This window comes from Zootoca vivipara, chromosome 10 (assembly GCF_965207765.1).
Source record: "Zootoca vivipara chromosome 10, rZooViv2.hap1.1, whole genome shotgun sequence".
Lineage (NCBI taxonomy): Eukaryota > Metazoa > Chordata > Lepidosauria > Squamata > Lacertidae > Zootoca > Zootoca vivipara.
In genome coordinates this window covers 1,385,540-1,405,013 of record NC_142593.1, presented here as the reverse complement: position 1 = coordinate 1,405,013, position 19,474 = coordinate 1,385,540, and the positions used below count along the sequence as shown (strand labels likewise).

At 42.8% G+C, this 19,474-nt stretch overlaps 1 protein-coding gene across 7 annotated transcripts in view; it reads right to left on the bottom strand.

Moving 5' to 3' along the window:
• DOCK8 (dedicator of cytokinesis 8) overlaps positions 1 to 19,474 on the bottom strand; it is a 148,781-nt gene that overhangs the window by 55,509 nt on the left and 73,798 nt on the right. For all 7 annotated transcript variants that reach the window (XR_015946139.1, XR_009558306.2, XR_015946140.1 and 4 more), the window contains 10 exons: positions 19,217 to 19,381; positions 17,894 to 18,060; positions 15,447 to 15,542; positions 14,236 to 14,331; positions 13,008 to 13,157; positions 11,331 to 11,444; positions 9,566 to 9,721; positions 7,745 to 7,884; positions 5,904 to 6,073; positions 418 to 566 (listed from right to left, as the gene is read on the bottom strand). Coding sequence is in view for 4 of the 7 variants with exons in the window: in XM_035100303.3 (XP_034956194.3) it covers positions 418 to 566; positions 5,904 to 6,073; positions 7,745 to 7,884; positions 9,566 to 9,721; positions 11,331 to 11,444; positions 13,008 to 13,157; positions 14,236 to 14,331; positions 15,447 to 15,542; positions 17,894 to 18,060; positions 19,217 to 19,381 (1,403 nt within the window). In the remaining 3 variants the exon portion in view is untranslated. The remainder of the gene's footprint in view (positions 1 to 417; positions 567 to 5,903; positions 6,074 to 7,744; positions 7,885 to 9,565; positions 9,722 to 11,330; positions 11,445 to 13,007; positions 13,158 to 14,235; positions 14,332 to 15,446; positions 15,543 to 17,893; positions 18,061 to 19,216; positions 19,382 to 19,474) is intronic.

The following is a 19,474-nucleotide window of genomic DNA, read 5'->3' as shown; positions in this document are numbered from 1 at the left end:
GGAGTAGCCTTCCTCAATCTGGGGCCCTCCAGAAGTCTTGGACTACAAGTCCCATCAGCTCCAACCAGCAAGGAGGCTCAAGAAGCATAGAGCTATAGGAAGCTACTGGATACCGAGACAGATATTTGGTCCAACTTGCTTAGTACTGTTTACACTGACTGGCAGTGGCTTTCCAGGGCTTCAGGCAGGAGTCTCTTGCAGCCTTACCTGGAGATGCTGGAGACTGAACCTGGGACCTTATGCATGCTCTACCACTGAGCTACGGCCCTTCCCCCTGGAAAATATGCCCAGTATGCCCACTAGATCAAATGAAAAACATAAGAAATTCTAAAAAGTTGGCCCCTAGAATTTGGGTCAGTAATAGGGAGTAACAAAACAAGAAAAAAATCTGCGAGCACATAGTGTAGGCAGACCTACCACTGTGGACACAGATGAACCATAGGACCGTAGGAGATTAAACTGATTCCCAGCAATGGCCAGAGCAATATTTTGGTTAATTTGGCTTGCAACTTCTGGTTCTTCATCTGGAGATCCAATGCGGCCTTTCCCATTGCGGCCATCTGAAACTATACAGTATTAGAAAATATAAGTTGCATACTTGTAACTGAAGTTCTTAAGAATGGTCATCTGTAGAACCATTCATATGGAAATACTTAGGTATATGCAGTGCATACTCTACCCCTTAAGTTCCAGCTTGCAAGTCCAAAGAGGTTTTGCTCAGTTCAAAGATTCCCATACCAACATTCAATATCTAACCACAGTGTGCAGCTGAGAAAGTGCTGTGGCTCCACATATGACCACTCCATAGAACTTCAGTTAAGGTTAAGCTATCCATCCTTCTTCGTGGTCTCTGTGTAGACACACATATGGGAGACTAGCAAGCTTTCTCACCTGAAATTTGTAGTAGTTTGTCCTAAAGAGTTAACACGTTGGAGGATTATTGTTCCAAAAAATACACCAGCACAGGCTGAAGTATCAAGAGCAGAGTGGAAGTTGAAAGTCAAGAGCTGTGACGATGTTGTAGTGCAACATGGCTCTGGGATTAACATTCTCAGAGTGGTTGCTGCAAAGGCAGCTACAGACTGCATGCAGCACAGTCTGAAGTCATCTTGCAGGGGATGATAGCGCTCTTGGAACCCACCCACTGAGGAGAAAGTTTGTGATATTTATACAGAGTGGCATTAACAATGACAATATTAGGGTGTTTTTCTTAGGAGAACAAGGTCCAATCAACACAAAGATCAATACAGAGCAGGGGACAAGAAGAAAGGTAATATAAAGTTGGGGTGGAAGTTTGACAAAGTCTTTGGCAGAAAATAAGAACCTGGATGGAAGACTCCCTTGTCCCAATAGAATGTCAGGAAGAGAGGACTGGAGGGCAGAGGTGCAAGTTACCCGACATCCTCAGAAGCTTCAATTGCCCCAAGCAAGGCTATGCTCCAAAAAAGAAAGGAGAAAGGCACGCTGCCAAAGGTTTGAAAGGATGGTGCATAAGTTGTGTCGACACCAATTAAAGGCTCCACTAAGGCAACATTCCATACTTCCAAACTTCATTAATAGGTGTACAGAAAAACTTGATTGCAACAAGTTAGACAGTCCATAGTTATGTCAAAGTAGGGTTGCCATATTTTGAGAAGCAAAAAAGAGGACACATTTGGCGACTCTCATTTTATTTTATAATAATACTTATTAATTTTTTAATACAATCAAAATAAAATTTTATCACCATCACATACATCTTTGCTCGATCAGAGCATCGATTTCCCCATTCCGCAGCTTCCATAAATACTAACATTAATCTTAGCATTTCTCTATTACCCCTGCACCCAAAACTCCCTTGGGGTTTTTTTAATGGAGCTCACAGCACCTTTGTGTAGCTCCAAATCTCCTGCAGAGCTTGAACTTTCCCCAAGAGGCTAAATCCACATCCATAATGGCTCTGCAGCCGACTGGAAGTTGCTGACTCTCATTTTAAATGCCCTTCTATAGCCTACAGCTATAGAAACTGTGATATATTGTTATGTTCTTAACTTTCAACAACAAAATAATAGTATTGTTATTTATTTATTTATTTGCTTTTATTAATTATCCTTTATTTTTGCCATATTTATTGTAACTATGAACTTCAACTGTTTGGCTAAAGAGAAGAGGGAAAAAACAATTCTGCCCAACACTTCACTTAAAATTGCTACAGGTGCAAAAGAAGGTTAAAGAAAGCAGCTGCTTCCATCCATAGCTGCCAAGTTTTCCCTTTTCTCGCGAGGAAGCCTATTCAGCATAATGGAATTTCCCTTAAAAAAAGGGATAACTTGGCAGCTATGCTTCCATCACTTCTGGTTATTGGTGGCACAATAGCAAGGGACCTGAGGGGAATCAACTAAGTGGCCGGGAGAAAATGAATGCAACCTTTACCATGAAGGGGTTAAATAATGATGCCTAGTAATCAAGAAAAACAAACGGAACCACGTTCTGCTGACTCCTGAAAAAGGGACAATGAACTTAAAAGAGGGAGCCCCGTACTTCACAGTGAAAAATATTCTCTCTCACACTTGTGCCAAGCTAGAAATGTGGGAGGAGCCCCAAGGGCCCCAAAATGGATAGCCTATCACTTTAAGAAAATGCTAATAAAATGCAAAAAGCTTTGGAACAGCTGAGAAAGCTTTTGTTATGCAAGCACCCTTTCCCATGGGAAGAGAAGAAGCTAACATTTTTATTGCAGAACATACACAGCTAGACATGCAGGTTCAACAAAAGCTAAATAGATTTTGCTATAAAAATGTAACACATGGAGGCCATTTAGATGACAGCAAAACAGCCAACGCTTATGCTAAGTTTGCGCAAGCACACAAACATGAAATGTATTCAATAACTGAATGAGGTAATGAGAAATGCTTCAAGGCATATGACTGAAGAAAATTGAAATTGCTTTGTGTAAAAACTTATAAATATCACCCCCAGACCACCGAATCGTGGTTGCAGCTACAACCTATTGCTTGGAAAGTAATAAATCGTTGGAATCTATCTCCTCCCAGCTCCTGGGTCTTATTGGCCTGACTTAGGAGTTTTTATAGCCTGTATAAGCTTGCAACAGAAAAACTCCTCTTCATACCCACTCAGCCCAAACACACAGGATTAAGTTGAACAGTCCCAAATGTACACACTTCCACTTAACTGCAAAGTGAAAATAGCTCATGTTTCCCTTTCAGATCAAAGCTGGTTTGAGGTAAAATGCACCAAGCAGCAATATTTCCCCAAAAAACTGAGGGTTAATACTGTAGCATAGAATATTGTGATGTCATGTGCCGGAGGCAGTCCAGTTATAATTGTTGTGTAAGTTTTAACTGTTAGAGCAGCAAGTATCTCATGTTGTGCTGCTGTTTGCCTCAGAGTCAGTCTGTAAATCTCAGTCAGTTTCAGATACAAATTACCCGGGGCAACTTCTGCACAGCTCTGTACAGTATAATTACCACATAGTGGTACCTTGGTTCTCAAATGCCTTGGTACTCAAACAACTTGGAACCCAAACACTGCAAAGCCAGAAGTGTTCTGGTTTGCGAACTTATTTCGGAAGCTGAACTTGCTCCATTTTGAGTGTTACGCTTTCGATTTGAGTGCCACAATTCCGTTTGGAGTGCCACACTTCTGTTTTGAGTGTTGCGCTTCCGATTTGAGTGTTACACTTCCATTTGGAGTGTTACATTGAGGTCAGTCTGTTTTTGCTACTTATTTTGTGTTTTTGTGACTCTTTTGTGTGTGTGTGACCGTGCGGAAGGAACCCAGTTCAGCTACTGATTGATTGATTGTGTGACTGCAGTACATTGTTTATTGCTTTCATTTTATGGATCAACGGTCTCATTAAATAGTAAAATTCATGTTAAATTGCTGTTTTAGGGGTTGTTTTAAAAAGTCTGGAACGGAGTAATCCATTTTGCATTACTTTCTATGGGAAAGCGTGCCTTGGTTTTGTAACGCTTTGGTTTTGTAACGGACCTCTGGAACGATTAAGTTTGAGAACTGTACAAGATGGGTAATGCTGTGTGCACACAAATTCAAAAGCCAGTGGCGAGAGTGCACTGGAACCAGATTCAGTGCTAATGGGTACACAGCCTTTGGCCAGAACCAAATAAGGTAGTAATAACCAAAGCACAACACAGAGAAAGATTGAATTGCTCTGGCAAGCCTGCTTAGTGATTTTTTGGCACACAAGAAGCCATCAAAATCCTCTACTCAAAAGACTTGTGACCGTCAGTGATGAACTTTTGCATTTCTTAAATGTAGGCTACTATGCCACAAGGTGCGGGGGAGGGGGCAACAAAGAAGGGAAGAAAACAAAATCACATTTTCCAATGGAGGAGAAAATGTAAAGGAAAGAGAGGGAGAGCTGTAGAAACAAAGACTCAGTGTCTTGCTCACTTGGTCTGCAGACCAAAGGAATGTTCTTCATGATGTCACAACTGCAGCTGTGGAAGAAGAACTAAGTGTGTGGAACCAAGCAGATGCACATGCACTGGAACTGGAGGTTGGACCTTGCCACCAAGAAGTCTCTAGAGACTAACATTTCCCCCAGGAATGCACTCAGCAGGCACAGGTTTTCCCACTTGTGTGCCTACACCAAGAATACGAAAAAGAACCTGCCATTACTACAAAACTCTCTGTAGTTGGAGGCATGTATAATATATACATTTCTAGAGTATAGGCAAGGAAAGGCAGTGTGTGAATCTCTCTGAGGTCTAGTGAATAGGAATATTTATTTGTCTTATAAATTAAAAACACTTCATATAACCAATCAATTAACAAGAAAAACAATGAATAAACGAAAACAATAAAACTCATAAATGACCAGGACCCAACTGAGCCAATGCCACAGTGTCCATTAATTATTGCTAGTCATGTTGGATTTTTTGAATAGTCAAGTTACTTTAGAGCCGGTCTAATGTAAATACTGTCTGTTTAAGAGAAACAGGTGCAGGTGATTTCTGTTAATTGCCCACAGGCGTGGGCTCTGCTTCTTGTATATAAGGCTCTGCCAGAAAGACTTCTGTATCTCTTAGTTAGTTAGATCAGTTTGATTCATCTTGTAGTAGATCACTCTCTCAGTTGTTCTCTGTTTAAGAGATTCCTTAGTTGAATCTTAGTTATAATGCTAGTTTGCTGTTAATTCTCGGGTAGTTTAATGGGAGTTTTGTGGGAGTTTGTGGGAGGTTTGTAATGTGGGAGAAAGCATTTATCTTTAGTTTAAAGTCTCTTTAGATTCAGTTTGTTTTTCAGTTAAAGAAACCCAACCGTTTGTATTTTCACCTGCATACTTTTACAAGTGTGCAGCTAGTAAGGGGTTTCATATAAGGGAAATAATACCCTACGCTCTTGGTGGTGTTTTCTTAGCCAGGTCAACGTCTGACTGCGTATACTCTGTGTGAAGCGTACTTTAAAGGGCCGCTGTAAACTGGGATATATGATTTAGATTAAGCAAGTTTCAATACCCAGTTTTCTCCTATATTATTCTTATTACATATATTATTTTTCAATAAGTCAAACAGCAGTTTGTTTTTGTTCCTATCAGTTCCTATTGCTTTGAGTCTACATCTCATTTTCTTATGTCTTGTCTACCTTTCTTCTCTGTCTCTCCTGTTCTGTTCTCTAATAACTTTTTCTTCCCCCCAAACTGTCACCAACTGAACTCCCCTCCCCCGCTTTGATCTTTCCCAACATTCTGTGCTCCTCTCACACCCCATGATGTCATGGGGGGGGGGGCAAAATACATGCTCTCCAAAGTTTGACCAAAACAACAATTCCTTCCTAGTCTGTTAGCTTGTAAGACAGAGACTGTATTTTTAAGATCTTTGTGCAGCATTTTGAAAATGTTAGGTACTTTAGCAACAGCAACAACAAAAAACTTATCTTGCCTGTAAAGTCATGGAACTGTGGAAGTGCATCCAAAATTATTCCAACCAGGGGCAGATAAAGGGCAGCAACTTTCACTTTCACTTCTGGTTTCAAGCAGGATTTGTCCAAGTCGTGGGCACTCAGAAGGCTGTGGATGGCACTGACAGCTTTCCTTTGCACTTTGCTTATTCTGTCAGCACAAACAAGAGAACAACGCTTGTGACTGATGCACATGTTGACAGCATGGATTAAGCAGGCTTCAAGGGATAACCAAACATGATATTAACTGACATGGTATGTTAAATGAATGGGCTCCTTTTTTTGCAATGTAAATTGCAGTCCCCTTTGGAGACAGGACACAATCCAGATTCAGACTGCAGCCAGAGGGGCAGATGGTTAAACTCCCCACCCCTCACACTAGATCTCACCTCCTCAGTGGCAGTGTGCAGGTGGAGTGGGACTGCACTCAAGGTCACTTGTAGTTCTGCCCTTCAACTGCTAGGGAACTATCACCCAGAGTGCAGCCCTGACACAGTAAGAAAGAAGGACTCAGTGCAAGCTGGGAGCTGGGAGCTGGGGGAATTGTCATGCAGTGGTTCCGCTCCTTCCTCCTGGGCTGTGTTCAGAAAGTGGTGGTGGGGGATGAGTGTTCGGACCCCTGGGCTCTCACTTGTGGAGTGCCTCAGGGTTCTGTCCTCTCCCCCATGCTTTTTAACATCTACATGCAGCCGCTGGGAGAGATCATCAGGGGGTTTGGGCTGGGTGTCCATCAGTATGCGGATGATACCCAGCTCTACCTCTCTTTTAAATCAGAACCAGTGAAGGCGGTGAAGGTCTGGTGTGAGTGCCTGGAGGCGGTTGGAGGATGGATGGCGGCTAACAGATTGAGGTTGAATCCTGACAAAACAGAAGTCCTGTTTGTGGGGGACAGGAGGCGGGCAGGTGTGGAGGATTCCCTGGTTCTGAATGGGGTAACTGTGCCCCTGAAGGACCAGGTGCGCAGCCTGGGAGTCATTTTGGACTCACAGCTGTCCATGGAGGCACAGGTCAATTCTGTGTCCAGGGCAGCTGTTTATCAGCTCCATCTGGTACGCAGGCTGAGACCCTGCCTGCTTGCAGACTGTCTCGCCAGAGTGGTGCATGCTCTAGTTATCTCTACTGCTGCAATGCGCTCTACGTGGGGCTACCTTTGAAGGTGACCCGGAAACTACAACTAATCCAGAATGTGGCAGCTAGACTGGTGGCTGGGAGCAGCCACCAAGACCACATAACACCGGTCCTGAAAGATCTACATTGGCTCCCAGTACGTTTCCGAGCACAATTCAAAGTGTTGGTGCTGACCTTAAAAGCCCTAAATGACCTCGGTCCAGTATACCTGAAGGAGCGTCTCCACCTCCATCATTCTGCCCGGACACTGAGGTCCAGCACCGAGGGCCTTCTGGCAGTTCCCTCGTTGCGAGAAGCAAAGTTGCAGGGAAGCAGGCAGAGGGCCTTCTCGGTGGTGGCACCTGCCCTGTGGAATGCCCTCCCATCAGATGTCAAAGAGGAAAACAACTACCAGACTTTTAGAAGACATCTGAAGGCAGCCCTGTTCAGGGAGGCTTTTAATGTTTAATAGATTACTGTGTTTTATTTTTCTTTTGGAAGCTGCCCAGAGTGGCTGGGGAAACCCAGCCAGATGAGCGGGGTATAAAAATAAATTATTATTATTATTATTATTATTATTATTATTATTATTATTATTAGCAATATTATGGGCAGCATAAATTTGGCACTGTCAACTCCTATAATCTGCTCACATACCTAGGTCTCCGGAAAAAGAAGAAGAAGAAGAAGAAGAAGAAGAAGAAACAAACCCTACCCTTCTGCTTCTGTGTCCAGGGCAGCTGCCAGTTCAGTGAAAAGTAACCCTGTTAGGAAGTGTTGCTGCCGATATTCTGCTGTCAGGTCAAATATGTTGGCAAATTTGTGATCTTGGAAGCTTGAGCAGGAGCTTGAATTCTGCAAAAGAAAAAGAAAAGTGGTGCTTGGATTCAATTCAAATGCATAAAAGTAGTAACAAAGAGCTGCCCTCACCATTATCACACAATTGAGCATTCTTTAAATACTTAAATATTTGTTGAAAATATTGCTCCTCATAAGATCTTTAAATCTTTTCAAATCAACATAAAAATGTCCAGCTCAGCAAAGGTTGGATTGGTCTATGCGGTGGTAGTGGGGTCCTGTGCAGCTCCCCTCCCAGCAGCACTGTGTTACTTACTGGCATAGTACTAGTTACAGGTAGGTAGCCTGTTGGTCTGACGTAGTCGAAACAAAAAATAAAAAAAAAAATTCCTTCCAGTAGCACCATAGAGACCAACTAAGATTGTCATTGGTAGGAGCTTTCGGTATCTGAAGAAGTGTGCATGCACATGAAAGCTCATACCTATGACAAACTTAGTTGGCCTCTAAGGTGCTACTGGAAGGAATTTTTTTATTTTTTGTTTTTACTGGAATAGGAGAGGGCTGAGGGCAAGCAGCAGAGATAATGCTGTTGGGAGGGCAGCTCCACAGGACCGCCCCACCATCCCAGCTGTGCCCGGCAACTGATATTCAATGGCAGACTGCCTCTGAACATGGAAGTCTCATTTTAGCATCAGCTAGTGAAATTTGCCTAACTGCCCTGTATTCTGAATCAAAGAATAATCTACAGAGAGAGCTTGTAAAATGCCACTCACAAAAAGAGCATGGACTTGGAAAGATAGAGCAACTATGGAAAAGTCAGAGTACTTTTTCTGCTACCCTGTTTGAAAAATGCACGGTCCTCTTGCCAAGGGAAAGCACTGTATAGAATTCCTCTATTCAGCAGAAAACTTGCCCAAACCCTACTCAGCCTGTATTGAGATCCAGCCCTGAGGGCCTTCTGGCGGTCCCCTCACTGTGAGAAGTGAAGTTACAGGGAACCAAGCAAAGGGCCTTATCGGTAGCTGCCCAGAGTAGCTGGGGCAACCCTATCAGATGGGCAAGGTACAAATAATAAAATTGTTGTTGTTGTTATGGAGAGCTAAAGAGATCTTAAGACTGTATACCCACGGAAGCTCAGTTTACTTGGCTGAAGGACAGCCCAAAATCTGAGGCCTGGTTTTGGTCTAGTCTAATCACTACAAATGGAGAGAACCATACACTCGTTGGGAAAGAAGTATCTCCTGCCAGTTATTGTCTGTGGGGCTTGTACAATACCAATCATATGAGGAAATAGTATGGCACAATAATTTTAGTTTATTGTTTTTAATTGGATTATGATTACAGTGGTACCTCGGGTTGAGTATTCAATCCATTCCGGGGTGCCGTTCGTACCCCGAAAAGTACTCAACCCGAGTGGCCATAGCACGCGTGCGCGAAGTGCTGATAGAGTGCTTCTGCGTACGCGCAAAGTGTGCAGAATGCTTCTGTGCATGCGGCAGAACTCGGGTCTGCCGAGTACGCAACTTGAAAGTACGCAATCCGCAGTGTCCTTAACCTGAGGTATGACTGTATGGATATGTTAATTGGCTGTTTTTATTGGGAAATTAATAAAAATGATTTTTTTAAAAAAGAAGACGAGTCTAGCACACAGCATAACACCCCAAATTCATAACACTACCTGGGAGGTGTTTAGTCGTCCTTTTATCACACATAGCAAACTGTAGGAGTGGGGAACTACCTGAGATGACAGAGAAGGAGAGGGAGATGTTGGAGCAGATCCTGAAGTCATAAAGAAGAGATTCAAATTGAGGTAATGTTCATGACTGCATAGAATTTGGAGAAACTCCAGCCTCATGGAAATCAGTGTTGGAAGAGTATTAAGTTTATTTGACAACTGAAAAAAAATTACAAAGGAAAACATGACTAGAGTGAATAAGTGTATTAACAGAAAGAAATAGCCTGCCTCACTTTAGCATCACTTTTTGTTTAATAAAAATAATGGAGAATCAAATACTGTAAACTGCTCCTTTTAATACTTGCATCTTGTAAGTTTCCATCTATTAGAATCTAATGGTTTGATGTTCTTTGCTAGTGATAATGTTTTATCACTTGACTGACTTTCCACTAATGCAATGCTTTAGTAAATTTTTCTGGAAAAGTATAAAAACAAAATAGCCCTATTTTTTTGAACCCCAGATTAAGAAATCAATATTTTAAATTAGGGTTGCCAAAACCATTAATGACATTTTAACTTACAAGCAGATGGAAATCTGTAGCATTGAGGCATGTGAAAGAGAAAGCTGCAGAGTCCAGGCAGGAGGCCTGCTGCAGCCTGCTCCCCCCCCCAAAAAAGTCCCCAACCCAGCCACTCACTGCCGCCTTGCCCAGGGGGGCCTGTGGTCCCTGAACTAGTCCAGAGTGAGCACATTGTGTGTGAGAGGAGAGGCAGGGGTCTCCAAGGTGGGGAGCTTGGGCGAGGGCAGCAACACCACCAGGCAACTCCGGGGAGGGTGACCTGAAGGAAAGGCAGTGAAGGGTTGGGTCATTTTGTGTGTGTCCTGAGGGGAGGGGGCTGGGACTCGCTCACATTCAGATCTGGCTGGCTGGCAGAGGAGCAGCAGTGTTTGGGTTGGTGGCGGATTTTGCTGTGAGTTGCTTTTTACTCCTCCTCCACCTGCTGCCTGATGCTTGCATGGTGGAGCTGAGTGCTTCATTGCATGGCTGCAGCAGCAGAACAAACAGGGACAGCTCCTGGGCGAGAGCCATCTCCAGCTTGCAGGGCCCTCCCTGCCATGGGGGAGCTCAGCCTGAGAGAACCAGGTCCTGGGGGAGATCAGTGGCAGCGGCAGCAAGTTCTTGAGCTTTTTGGGGGCCGATTGCTCTTTATTTTGTTAAGCTTTTTTTGTCCAAGCAGACAAACCACCCAAGCCAAAACTCTGTGTATAAGACTACCACCCGTGTATACGGTATGTGGCTCAATGACAAAAGTCTAAGAACCAAGCTGTCTCAGTGTCAGAGTGAGGAGAAAGACTCATCCCCTAACAGATTCTGGCAGGAGCTGCTCTCTGCTTGACACCCCCCCCCCACTGGACTAAAAGATGATTCAGACAGCCAAGAAGACCATGCCCTCATAACACAGTCCTCGTGGGCCCCCTGGATGATGACTTGTTCAGACACCCCACCTCTCTTCACAAATGGCTTTTTGACCAGGAGGCCTAACAAGAAGCCTTCTGTCAAATGAATTAGCATTGCATGTGCAGGATGACCGTGAGGTTACATTGCTTTCAAGGAACTGATTCTCCTGCTCTAATAAGCTAATAGGGCTTATTAGCTGGAACTGTCCCAGCCGTATAATTAAAACAGAAGTGAATTATATGAAGAAATGAACTGAAACTTCGGCTGCCATCTATGCCCACTAGGGAGGGCACACTATTCCCACTGAACCTGGTGGGGCCTCCTTCGATGGTGCTCCATGTTCTGGTGGAGGTTTCGGTAAGGCCTACCTGATTGCAGTAGTGTTTGATAAGGTGAAACACAAATCCACGATCCATGAGAGATAGAAGATCATACAGGAAAAATGCTAGGCTAATGTTGATCTTTTCTGCTTGTTCACTTTCCTTTAAAAAAATAATTAAAATATGTTAATACACTTAAAATTATTTTATCTTTACACATATTTTGAAGGGGGAAACCTATAAAATAATCAGAGAGGACTTTTCTGGTCATTGTTTATGTGAGTGCCCTCCTGACCAGCCACGCAAGTTTGTCAAGCAAACGAGAAAGCCACATAACATGACTGCCATGCAGCCAAGAGCCCAGAAACCACCAATTTGACAGTCTTGGAAGAAACTTAACAACATTAGCATTTGCAAATGAAAATGGCAACGTGTCATTTAAGGCTCATTCTGCATTGAATTAATCATGATAATACTTGTAACATATAACACAAAATGCAAAAAGCTGCTTGGCAAGCTAAAGCTTGACTGATTTTAATAGAAGGCGTTAAGCAGCGTGAGGATATGTGAGAGTCACAAAAGGGCAGTATTTGTTCCTTGTATATTACTATTTTTCTTTTACTTCCAGAGAGAAGCACTTGTCCGATTTTCTGCCTCATGTCAAAATAACTTGGCCAGCCTTGAGTACAATGAACCTTGACCTGCGAAGGTCTGGGTGGTGAGGGAAATGTCATTTTCTGTTCAACCTGAGGTAGTAAAATGCATTGGACCAGCTCTGAAGTACGGTAATTAATCTCAATGGTGTTATAAAATCCATGGGTTTTGTAATCTTTATATAATTTATTAACCACCCTCCAATAAAATTAATCCTGGTGTCTTATAAAATTCTAATTTCAAAATCATCATAAAATACAAAATTAATTTGAAGCCCTGGAACTTGGCCATTTTAGGGTCATTTGGAAAAACTAATTATGCAGAAAATCTGTATAAGACCATATCAAATTTGTTGCTGTTACATTTTTTGAAGCCTGCAAGAATAGAAAGTTATTAACCTGGCTGCCATATATAATAATTAGGTCCCATAGTGAAAAAGGTAAAGTTAAAGGACCCCGGGACAGTTAAATCCAGTCAAAGGCGACCATGGGGTGTGGCACTCCTCTCGCTTCAGGCCAAGAGAGTCGCCGTTTGTCCACAGACAGCTTTCTGGGTCACTTGGCCAGCAGGACTAAACCACTTTTGGTGCAATGGGACTCTGACGGAAGCCAGAACACACGGAAATTCCATTTACATTTAATGATTAGGCCCCATGGTATGTTCTGAAGACACATGAGGCCACCATCTTACTATAGCCAAGTAGGTCTGACCAGCACCTGAGATACCACCTTGGGTTTCATGACAGAAGAAAAGCAGGATTTAAATGTAAGAAAATGAATATATTTTAAAATACCTTTGTTCGTCTGCTCACATAGCAGTATAAAAGAGAACATAAATCAGAGTATAACAGTTGGGGGGAACATATTCAAAAGTTATTCACTTCCTTCAAAACAAATACCTTGGAATGCAATTTATTGGTGTTCAAACCATTTCTACCAAATTTCAGAATGTCTTTCTGTCTTATCGATGGAGTACAGAAAGCAGATAAAGGGAAGTTTTTTTATTGATCTGCCTTTTATAATACTACAGCCAGGAGTCATCAAATGAAGCTGATTAATGGGAGAAAATTACCTTCTGAGGTTTGACCAGAAGTGCTGCAATCTCTGAGGTGACCACATTCACGATAGTGGTGATGTCATCCTTGAAGCGATTGGAAAATCTACTTTGGCGGGGCATATCCTGTTTCTTCATGTTAGCAACATACTGGGCCATGCTCTTGATCTTTAAAAGAATAAGCACTGTTTAATAAATGTGTGGGCTTTAAAATGGGGACGAACTGGGGATATGAGAAAATCAGCACATTCTGGAGCCCCTTAAGAAACCCTCCTCAAGCTTTCCTGCATTCCCTGAAACCTGAGACAAAAACCTCTAAAATCTGTACCAAAAATCTTTGCAAGGAATGTCAAGTATTCAAACATATAGGCACATTCTCAACTCGGAATCAATACCCAAATTTCCAGAATTCCTGCATATAATGCAATAATACACAAGCTCCCTGGTTTGATTTAAATATAATACTGGTGGTTTTTTTAAATAACAAAATCACAATGACATCAGCGTAGGGATTCATGCAACTGGTGTCATGTTTAAACTGGCCTATATTCTGCCTTTGCCTGCACATGAGAGGCTTGCCGAGTGAGACAGAACGGCAATGCTAGTTTTCTGGCATCGCTGTGGGTTACTGAGAGGAGGAAAGGCAGGGAGGCTGGGGCTGTGTGCACCAGCAGCATTGCTCAATGGACTGCCCTGGCCTCCCCTGCAGTGACACAACTGCCAGGAAGCGAGGCAAGCATCTTCTGGTGTGGCATACGCCTGGCTCACAATATCCTGGTGTGCAAACATGGTGAATGGTTTTCATAATCTAATGTAACACTAGATACAGTTTTGTTTTAAAAATGAACCACACACACCTGGCCTCATGTTTAAATTTCTCTCCTTTTGTTTCTTGTTGTGCAAGTGATCACCTCAGCTGAGTCACTTTCCCTCCCTTCCACTGGCAGTCAAATCCTCATAGGCTTACCAGTGACCCAGAGTTTTAAGCAGAGCCTAAAGAACTCTCTACGGTCCTGATTCCTTGAAAGCTATTCCCTCCCCACAGCTCCTTCCTGAATAAGCTGCCATAGGTTGCCCATAGTTCACACTTTCATATGATTACAGAGAAAGGCTCAATAGCTGTGAGGGGCAAGGTATTGAAGCGTTCTTCACCTTCCTTCAGTTGGGCCACTTCAAAACCTCCAACAGTGAGAATGCACTGAACTTGCCTGGTTACCGAAAACAAAGCACTGTTATAAAATCTTACCAACAATTCAAAGAAGAACCAGGCATACTTGAAGACAGATTCTCTCACGATGCCAGTACTGACTACCATCTGAAGTGCTAACTCTTCGTGGAAGTGCTACAAAGTATATTAAAAAGAAAAGAAAAGAAAAAAAGATAATCTGGTTTTCAATATTGGACCTCAACACAACGTAACTCTGAGAGGGGGAAATCTAAAATGAGAACCTTTTTTGATTTGTGCACACACACATACATAGCCGAATAAGATTAATGAAAACAGAGAAAACTGGTAGATGAAAAAGCAGGTAGGTGCAACCCTAAGTAGCAGATTTGAGACAGAACAGCATGAAGTAAAACAGGGCAGCAGTGATCATTAACATCTCGGGTAAAATGAATTAACAATGCCAACATAACAAAATTAATAGATATAAATATATTGAATATAAAGTTCATTGATTGAAGGCCAAAATAATTTGGAGGTATTACAATTAATATTAGTTACACATTGCTCAATCTGCCAGAGACCTTGTGAAGGTAAAATGGCTAATGTGCAGTCAGGCTGGCCTACAAATTCCATGGAATCCAGACACCATTTTAAATATTTAATCTCATAAAAAATATATATGCACAAGGAGAATGTCACATAAAAACAACACGGGAGTCACTAGCATTATTTAAAGCAATGTTGAAATCAATATAGGCATCATTTTTTGAATGAGATATTTCAAATGTGGCTGAACATTCTGGCTGGCTGAATGCACTTGAGCATTTAGGCTTGAATAGCAAAATGGGCTCATTCTTTTCATTTGCCTGGCCAAACGTTGCCTCCCTTGAACACTGGGCTTCCTGCCATTCGTAGCCACTCTCCCCACAGCCCCCCAGGGGGATCTGCTGATAACTTCAGTCCTTTTATCATTTGCCTTTCACTCTTTTTCTGCTGCACTGGAGAAAGATGATTGAGTATATTTCCAAAAAGATTTTTTTTAATAAAAAAAAGTTAAGCCACTGTTACATTGTAGAGATCACTTGTTTAAGAGTAATTTTATAAACACATTGGTTTTATTTATTTTTTCAATTTCATATGCTACTATTCTGGTCCACCTGAATCTCTGCGGAATGGTTCACCTGTCTGCCCAATACAACCCTCCTTGCAACGCCTTCCTTTTTCTTCACAGGAATATTTACTGCCAAAACTGATGTGCTTGCAGACCTCATCATTATGGGGCAGACTACCTTTTTATTTGATGGCCGAGGGCTTCCACAGGGGCTTGACATATCACTGGTGGGCTCACTATAGCAAGACATACGGTTAAAGCTCCGATCTGCAACCTGGATAAAATTACCAGAAGCCATATATAAAACGAAATGAATGAATGCCTGAGCATACACAGTCTTACCAAATAAAGACATGGTGACTTTTTATGGTGATTGCTTGGCAACTTTGTTTACACTGGAAGAATAAACTTGGTTTAACCCTACACAGGTGGTATACTAGCATATGGTATACTAGATTTCTGACACATTGTTCTGGCAGATAAATTAAGTGGCCAAATGAAGGAGGCAAGAGGACATGCTGACAATTTTGGAATGGAGTGCTTTGTTTCATTTCTAATGTTAATACAGCAGACTCCCCCAACAGAGCCACCTTCGACTCATGGATTTCTCTGGAGGGACACAAAGAATTAAATCACAATGTTGTATCCAATAGTACTTCAGTTGGTTATGGTTGTTTATATGTTGTATGTTTTATGAAAACTGAATAAAATACAAATATTTAAAAAGAAAGAGAACATGTACACTGTATTCCCAGTTTTCATGCTTACTCTCAATCCCATCCAGCATTGAGTGAACCTTTCTTGCATAGACTTTAGGGTCAGATTCATTTGTTATGTAGACACGACACACCTCTGGAATAAAGTAAGTTTTATCGTGGAAATAGTGGGAGAAGTTATCTGCTTTTAATATTCAACTCTCTAATATAGGTATTAGAGCTGAAGGTACTAAAGTAATGGTGAAAAACATGGATTTTTCATGAAAAACAACTGGGCCAAAGCAAACAAGATGAATTTTAACAAGGAGAAATGTAAAGTACTACACCTGGGCAAAAAAAATATATGAAAGGCACAAATACAGGATGGGAGACACCTGGCTTGAGAGCAGTACATGTGAAAAGGATCTAGGAGTCCTGGTAGACCACAAACTTGACATGAGTCAACAGTGTGATGCAGCAGCTAAAAAAGCCAATGCAATTCTGGGCTGCATCAATAGGAGTATAGCGTCTAGATCAAGGGAAGTAATAGTACCACTGTATTCCGCTCTGGTCAGACCTCACCTGGAGTACTGTGTCCAGTTCTGGGCAACACAGTTCAAGAAGGATACTGACAAGCTGGAACGTGTCCAGAGGGCAACCAAAATGGTCAAAAACCTGGAAACAATGCCTTATGAGGAACAGCTTAGGGAGCTGGGTATGTTTAGCCTGGAGAAGAGAAGGTTAAGGGGTGATATGATAGCCATGTTCAAATATATTAAAGGATGCCATATAGAGGAGGGTGAAAGGTTGTTTTCTGCTGCTCCAGGGAAGCGGACACAGAGCAATGGATTCAAACTACAAGAAAGAAGATTCCACCTAAACATTAGGAAGAACTTCCTGACAGTAAGAGCTGTTCGACAGTGGAATTTGCTGCCAAGAAGTGTGGTAGAGTCTCCTTCTTTGGAGGTCTTTAAGCAGAGGCTTGACAGCCATCTGTCAGGAATGCTTTGATGGTGTTTCCTGCTTGGCAGGGGGTTGGACTGGATGGCCCTTGTGGTCTCTTCCAACTCTATGATTCTAAGAGGAGAGCGCAAAATATGGTCTCAAGCTCAACATCAAAAAAACCAAGATCATTGCCATTGGTCCCGTCACCTCCTGGCAAATAGAAGGGGAAGAAATGGAGGCAGTGAGAGATTTTACTTTCTTGGGTTTCATGATCATTGCAAATGGTCACAAAATTAAAAGACACCTGCTTCTTGGGAGAAAAGCAATGACAAACCTAGACAGCATCTTAAAAAGCAGAGACATCACCTTGCCGACAAAGGTCCGTATAGTTAAAGCTATGGTTTTCCCAGTACAGTAGTGATGTATGGACCATAAGGCTGATCGGCGAAGAATTGATGCTTTTGAATTATGGTGCTGGAGGAGACTTGAGAGTCCCATGGACTGCAAGAAGATCAAACCTATCCATTCTGAAGGAAATCAGCCCTGAGTGCTCCCTGGAAGGACAGATCCTGAAGCTGAGGCTCCAATACTTTGGCCACTTCATGAGAAGAGAAGAATCCTTGGAAAAGACCCTGATGTTGGGAAAGATTGAGGGCACTAGGAGAAGGGGACGACAGAGGACAAGATGGTTGGACAGTGTTCTCGAAGCTACGAACATGAGTTTGACCAAACTGCAGGAGGCAGTGGAAGACAGGAGTGCCTGGCGTGCTCTGGTCCATGGGGTCACGAAGAGTCGGACATGACTAAACGACTAAACAACATAACTGTTAAACAACTGCTATAATATGCTTAGTCCGTGAAGCGACTCTAGTTGCTCCAATATACTACACCCAGACTCATTAGCTACTGGGTGCAGCACAATAAGCACCCAAAATAAAAGCCATCCTGAATTTCAGCTTTCCAGGATCTTATTCTTGCCCCTTACCTTGGAAGACATGATGTTTCTGACTTCTTCATCAGTAGAAGCCTGTGCCCCAGCAATGTCTGGATTGCTGCAGCTTGTTGCCCGGCTTTGTAAGAGTCGAGAGCCCATGGAGATAGCTGTGGTGCGGCCATACGTGTAATAACGAGATTCAGCCAGGTTAGTGCTGCCTGCCAAGAGGAAAACATTGTTGTAGCCCATGTCCTATCAGCCTTTGCTCCTAACTCAAGTGGCGATGCTCATCCGTGTGCCAACCAGCATCTCATCCGATGCCCTGGCTCCCTAGGCAGCCTTAACTGTCCACTCCACACATGGGAGGAGGAGGATTGGCCGGCCACTGCAGATGTATATATACTTTTATGTCATTCTTCTGTGCTTATAATCTATGTATTAGGTTCCATCCTTAAGTCATGGAAGACTGTGGGGTATGTTGTTGCCCCTTGGTGAAAGATTAGACATCCACCTGATAGTGATGATGATGCATCAGGGACGCGGGTGGCACTGTGGTCTAAACCACTGAGCCTCTTGGGCTTGCCGATCAAAAGGTTGGCAAGGTTCAAATCCACACAATGGGGTGAGCTCCCATTGCTCTGTCCCAGCTTCTGCCAGCCTAACAGTTTGAATGCATACCAGTGCAATTAGATAAATAGGTACCACTACGGTGGGAGAAGGGGACGACAGAGGACGAGATGGTTGGACAGTGTTCTCGAAGCTACCAACATGAGTCTGACCAAACTGCGGGAGGCGGTGCAAGACAGGAGTGCCTGGCGTGCTATGGTCCATGGGGTCACGAAGAGTCGGACACGACTAAACGACTAAACAACAACACGGTGGGAAAGTAAATGGAGTTTCTGTGTGCTCTGGCTTCCGTCATGGTTTCCCATTGTGCCAGAAGTGGTATAGTCATGCTGGCCACAATGACCCAAAAAACTGTCTGTGGACAAACGCCGGCTTCCCTCGGCCTGAAAGTGAGATGAGTGCCACACCCCATAGTCGCCTTTGATTGGACTTAAGTTTCCAGAGGTCCTTTACTTTTACCTTTTAGTGATGATGCAATTTCAGACATTGCATCACTCAACATACATAGCATTTACTATGCCACATAGATCTCCTTATCTGGCTCATCCTCAGTGAAGCTTTTACCTTGTGCACCCTTAATTGGAGTTAAGACCAGCTGCACTCGCTGCAATTTATTTCCGAGCCCATATCCACAGGATTGAGCTATAAATGAGCAAAGAGGATGTCAGGACCTTCTTACTTGCTGCCCACAACCAGAAGGTTCAGTTCATAAGCAGCTTATTTTTACTAGAAGCCCAAAAACAATACCTAGCTTGATAGCATCTCTTTGTACTTCAGGAATGCGGAAGACATAGTAGACATAAGATGCTAGGAGACAGTTTCTGCCATGCAAGTCCTTGCTCAGGTCCTTGCTGTTGTGGAGGCTGTTCACTATCGCAGCTGCAGATTCAAAAGCAAACTGGGAGAAGTTGGCTGGAGACAAAAAGAAAATACTTAGTTTCTGATACATCAAATAAAATGTATAAAAGGATCCAAGTCCACTTTATCACAGACACCCCTACACAA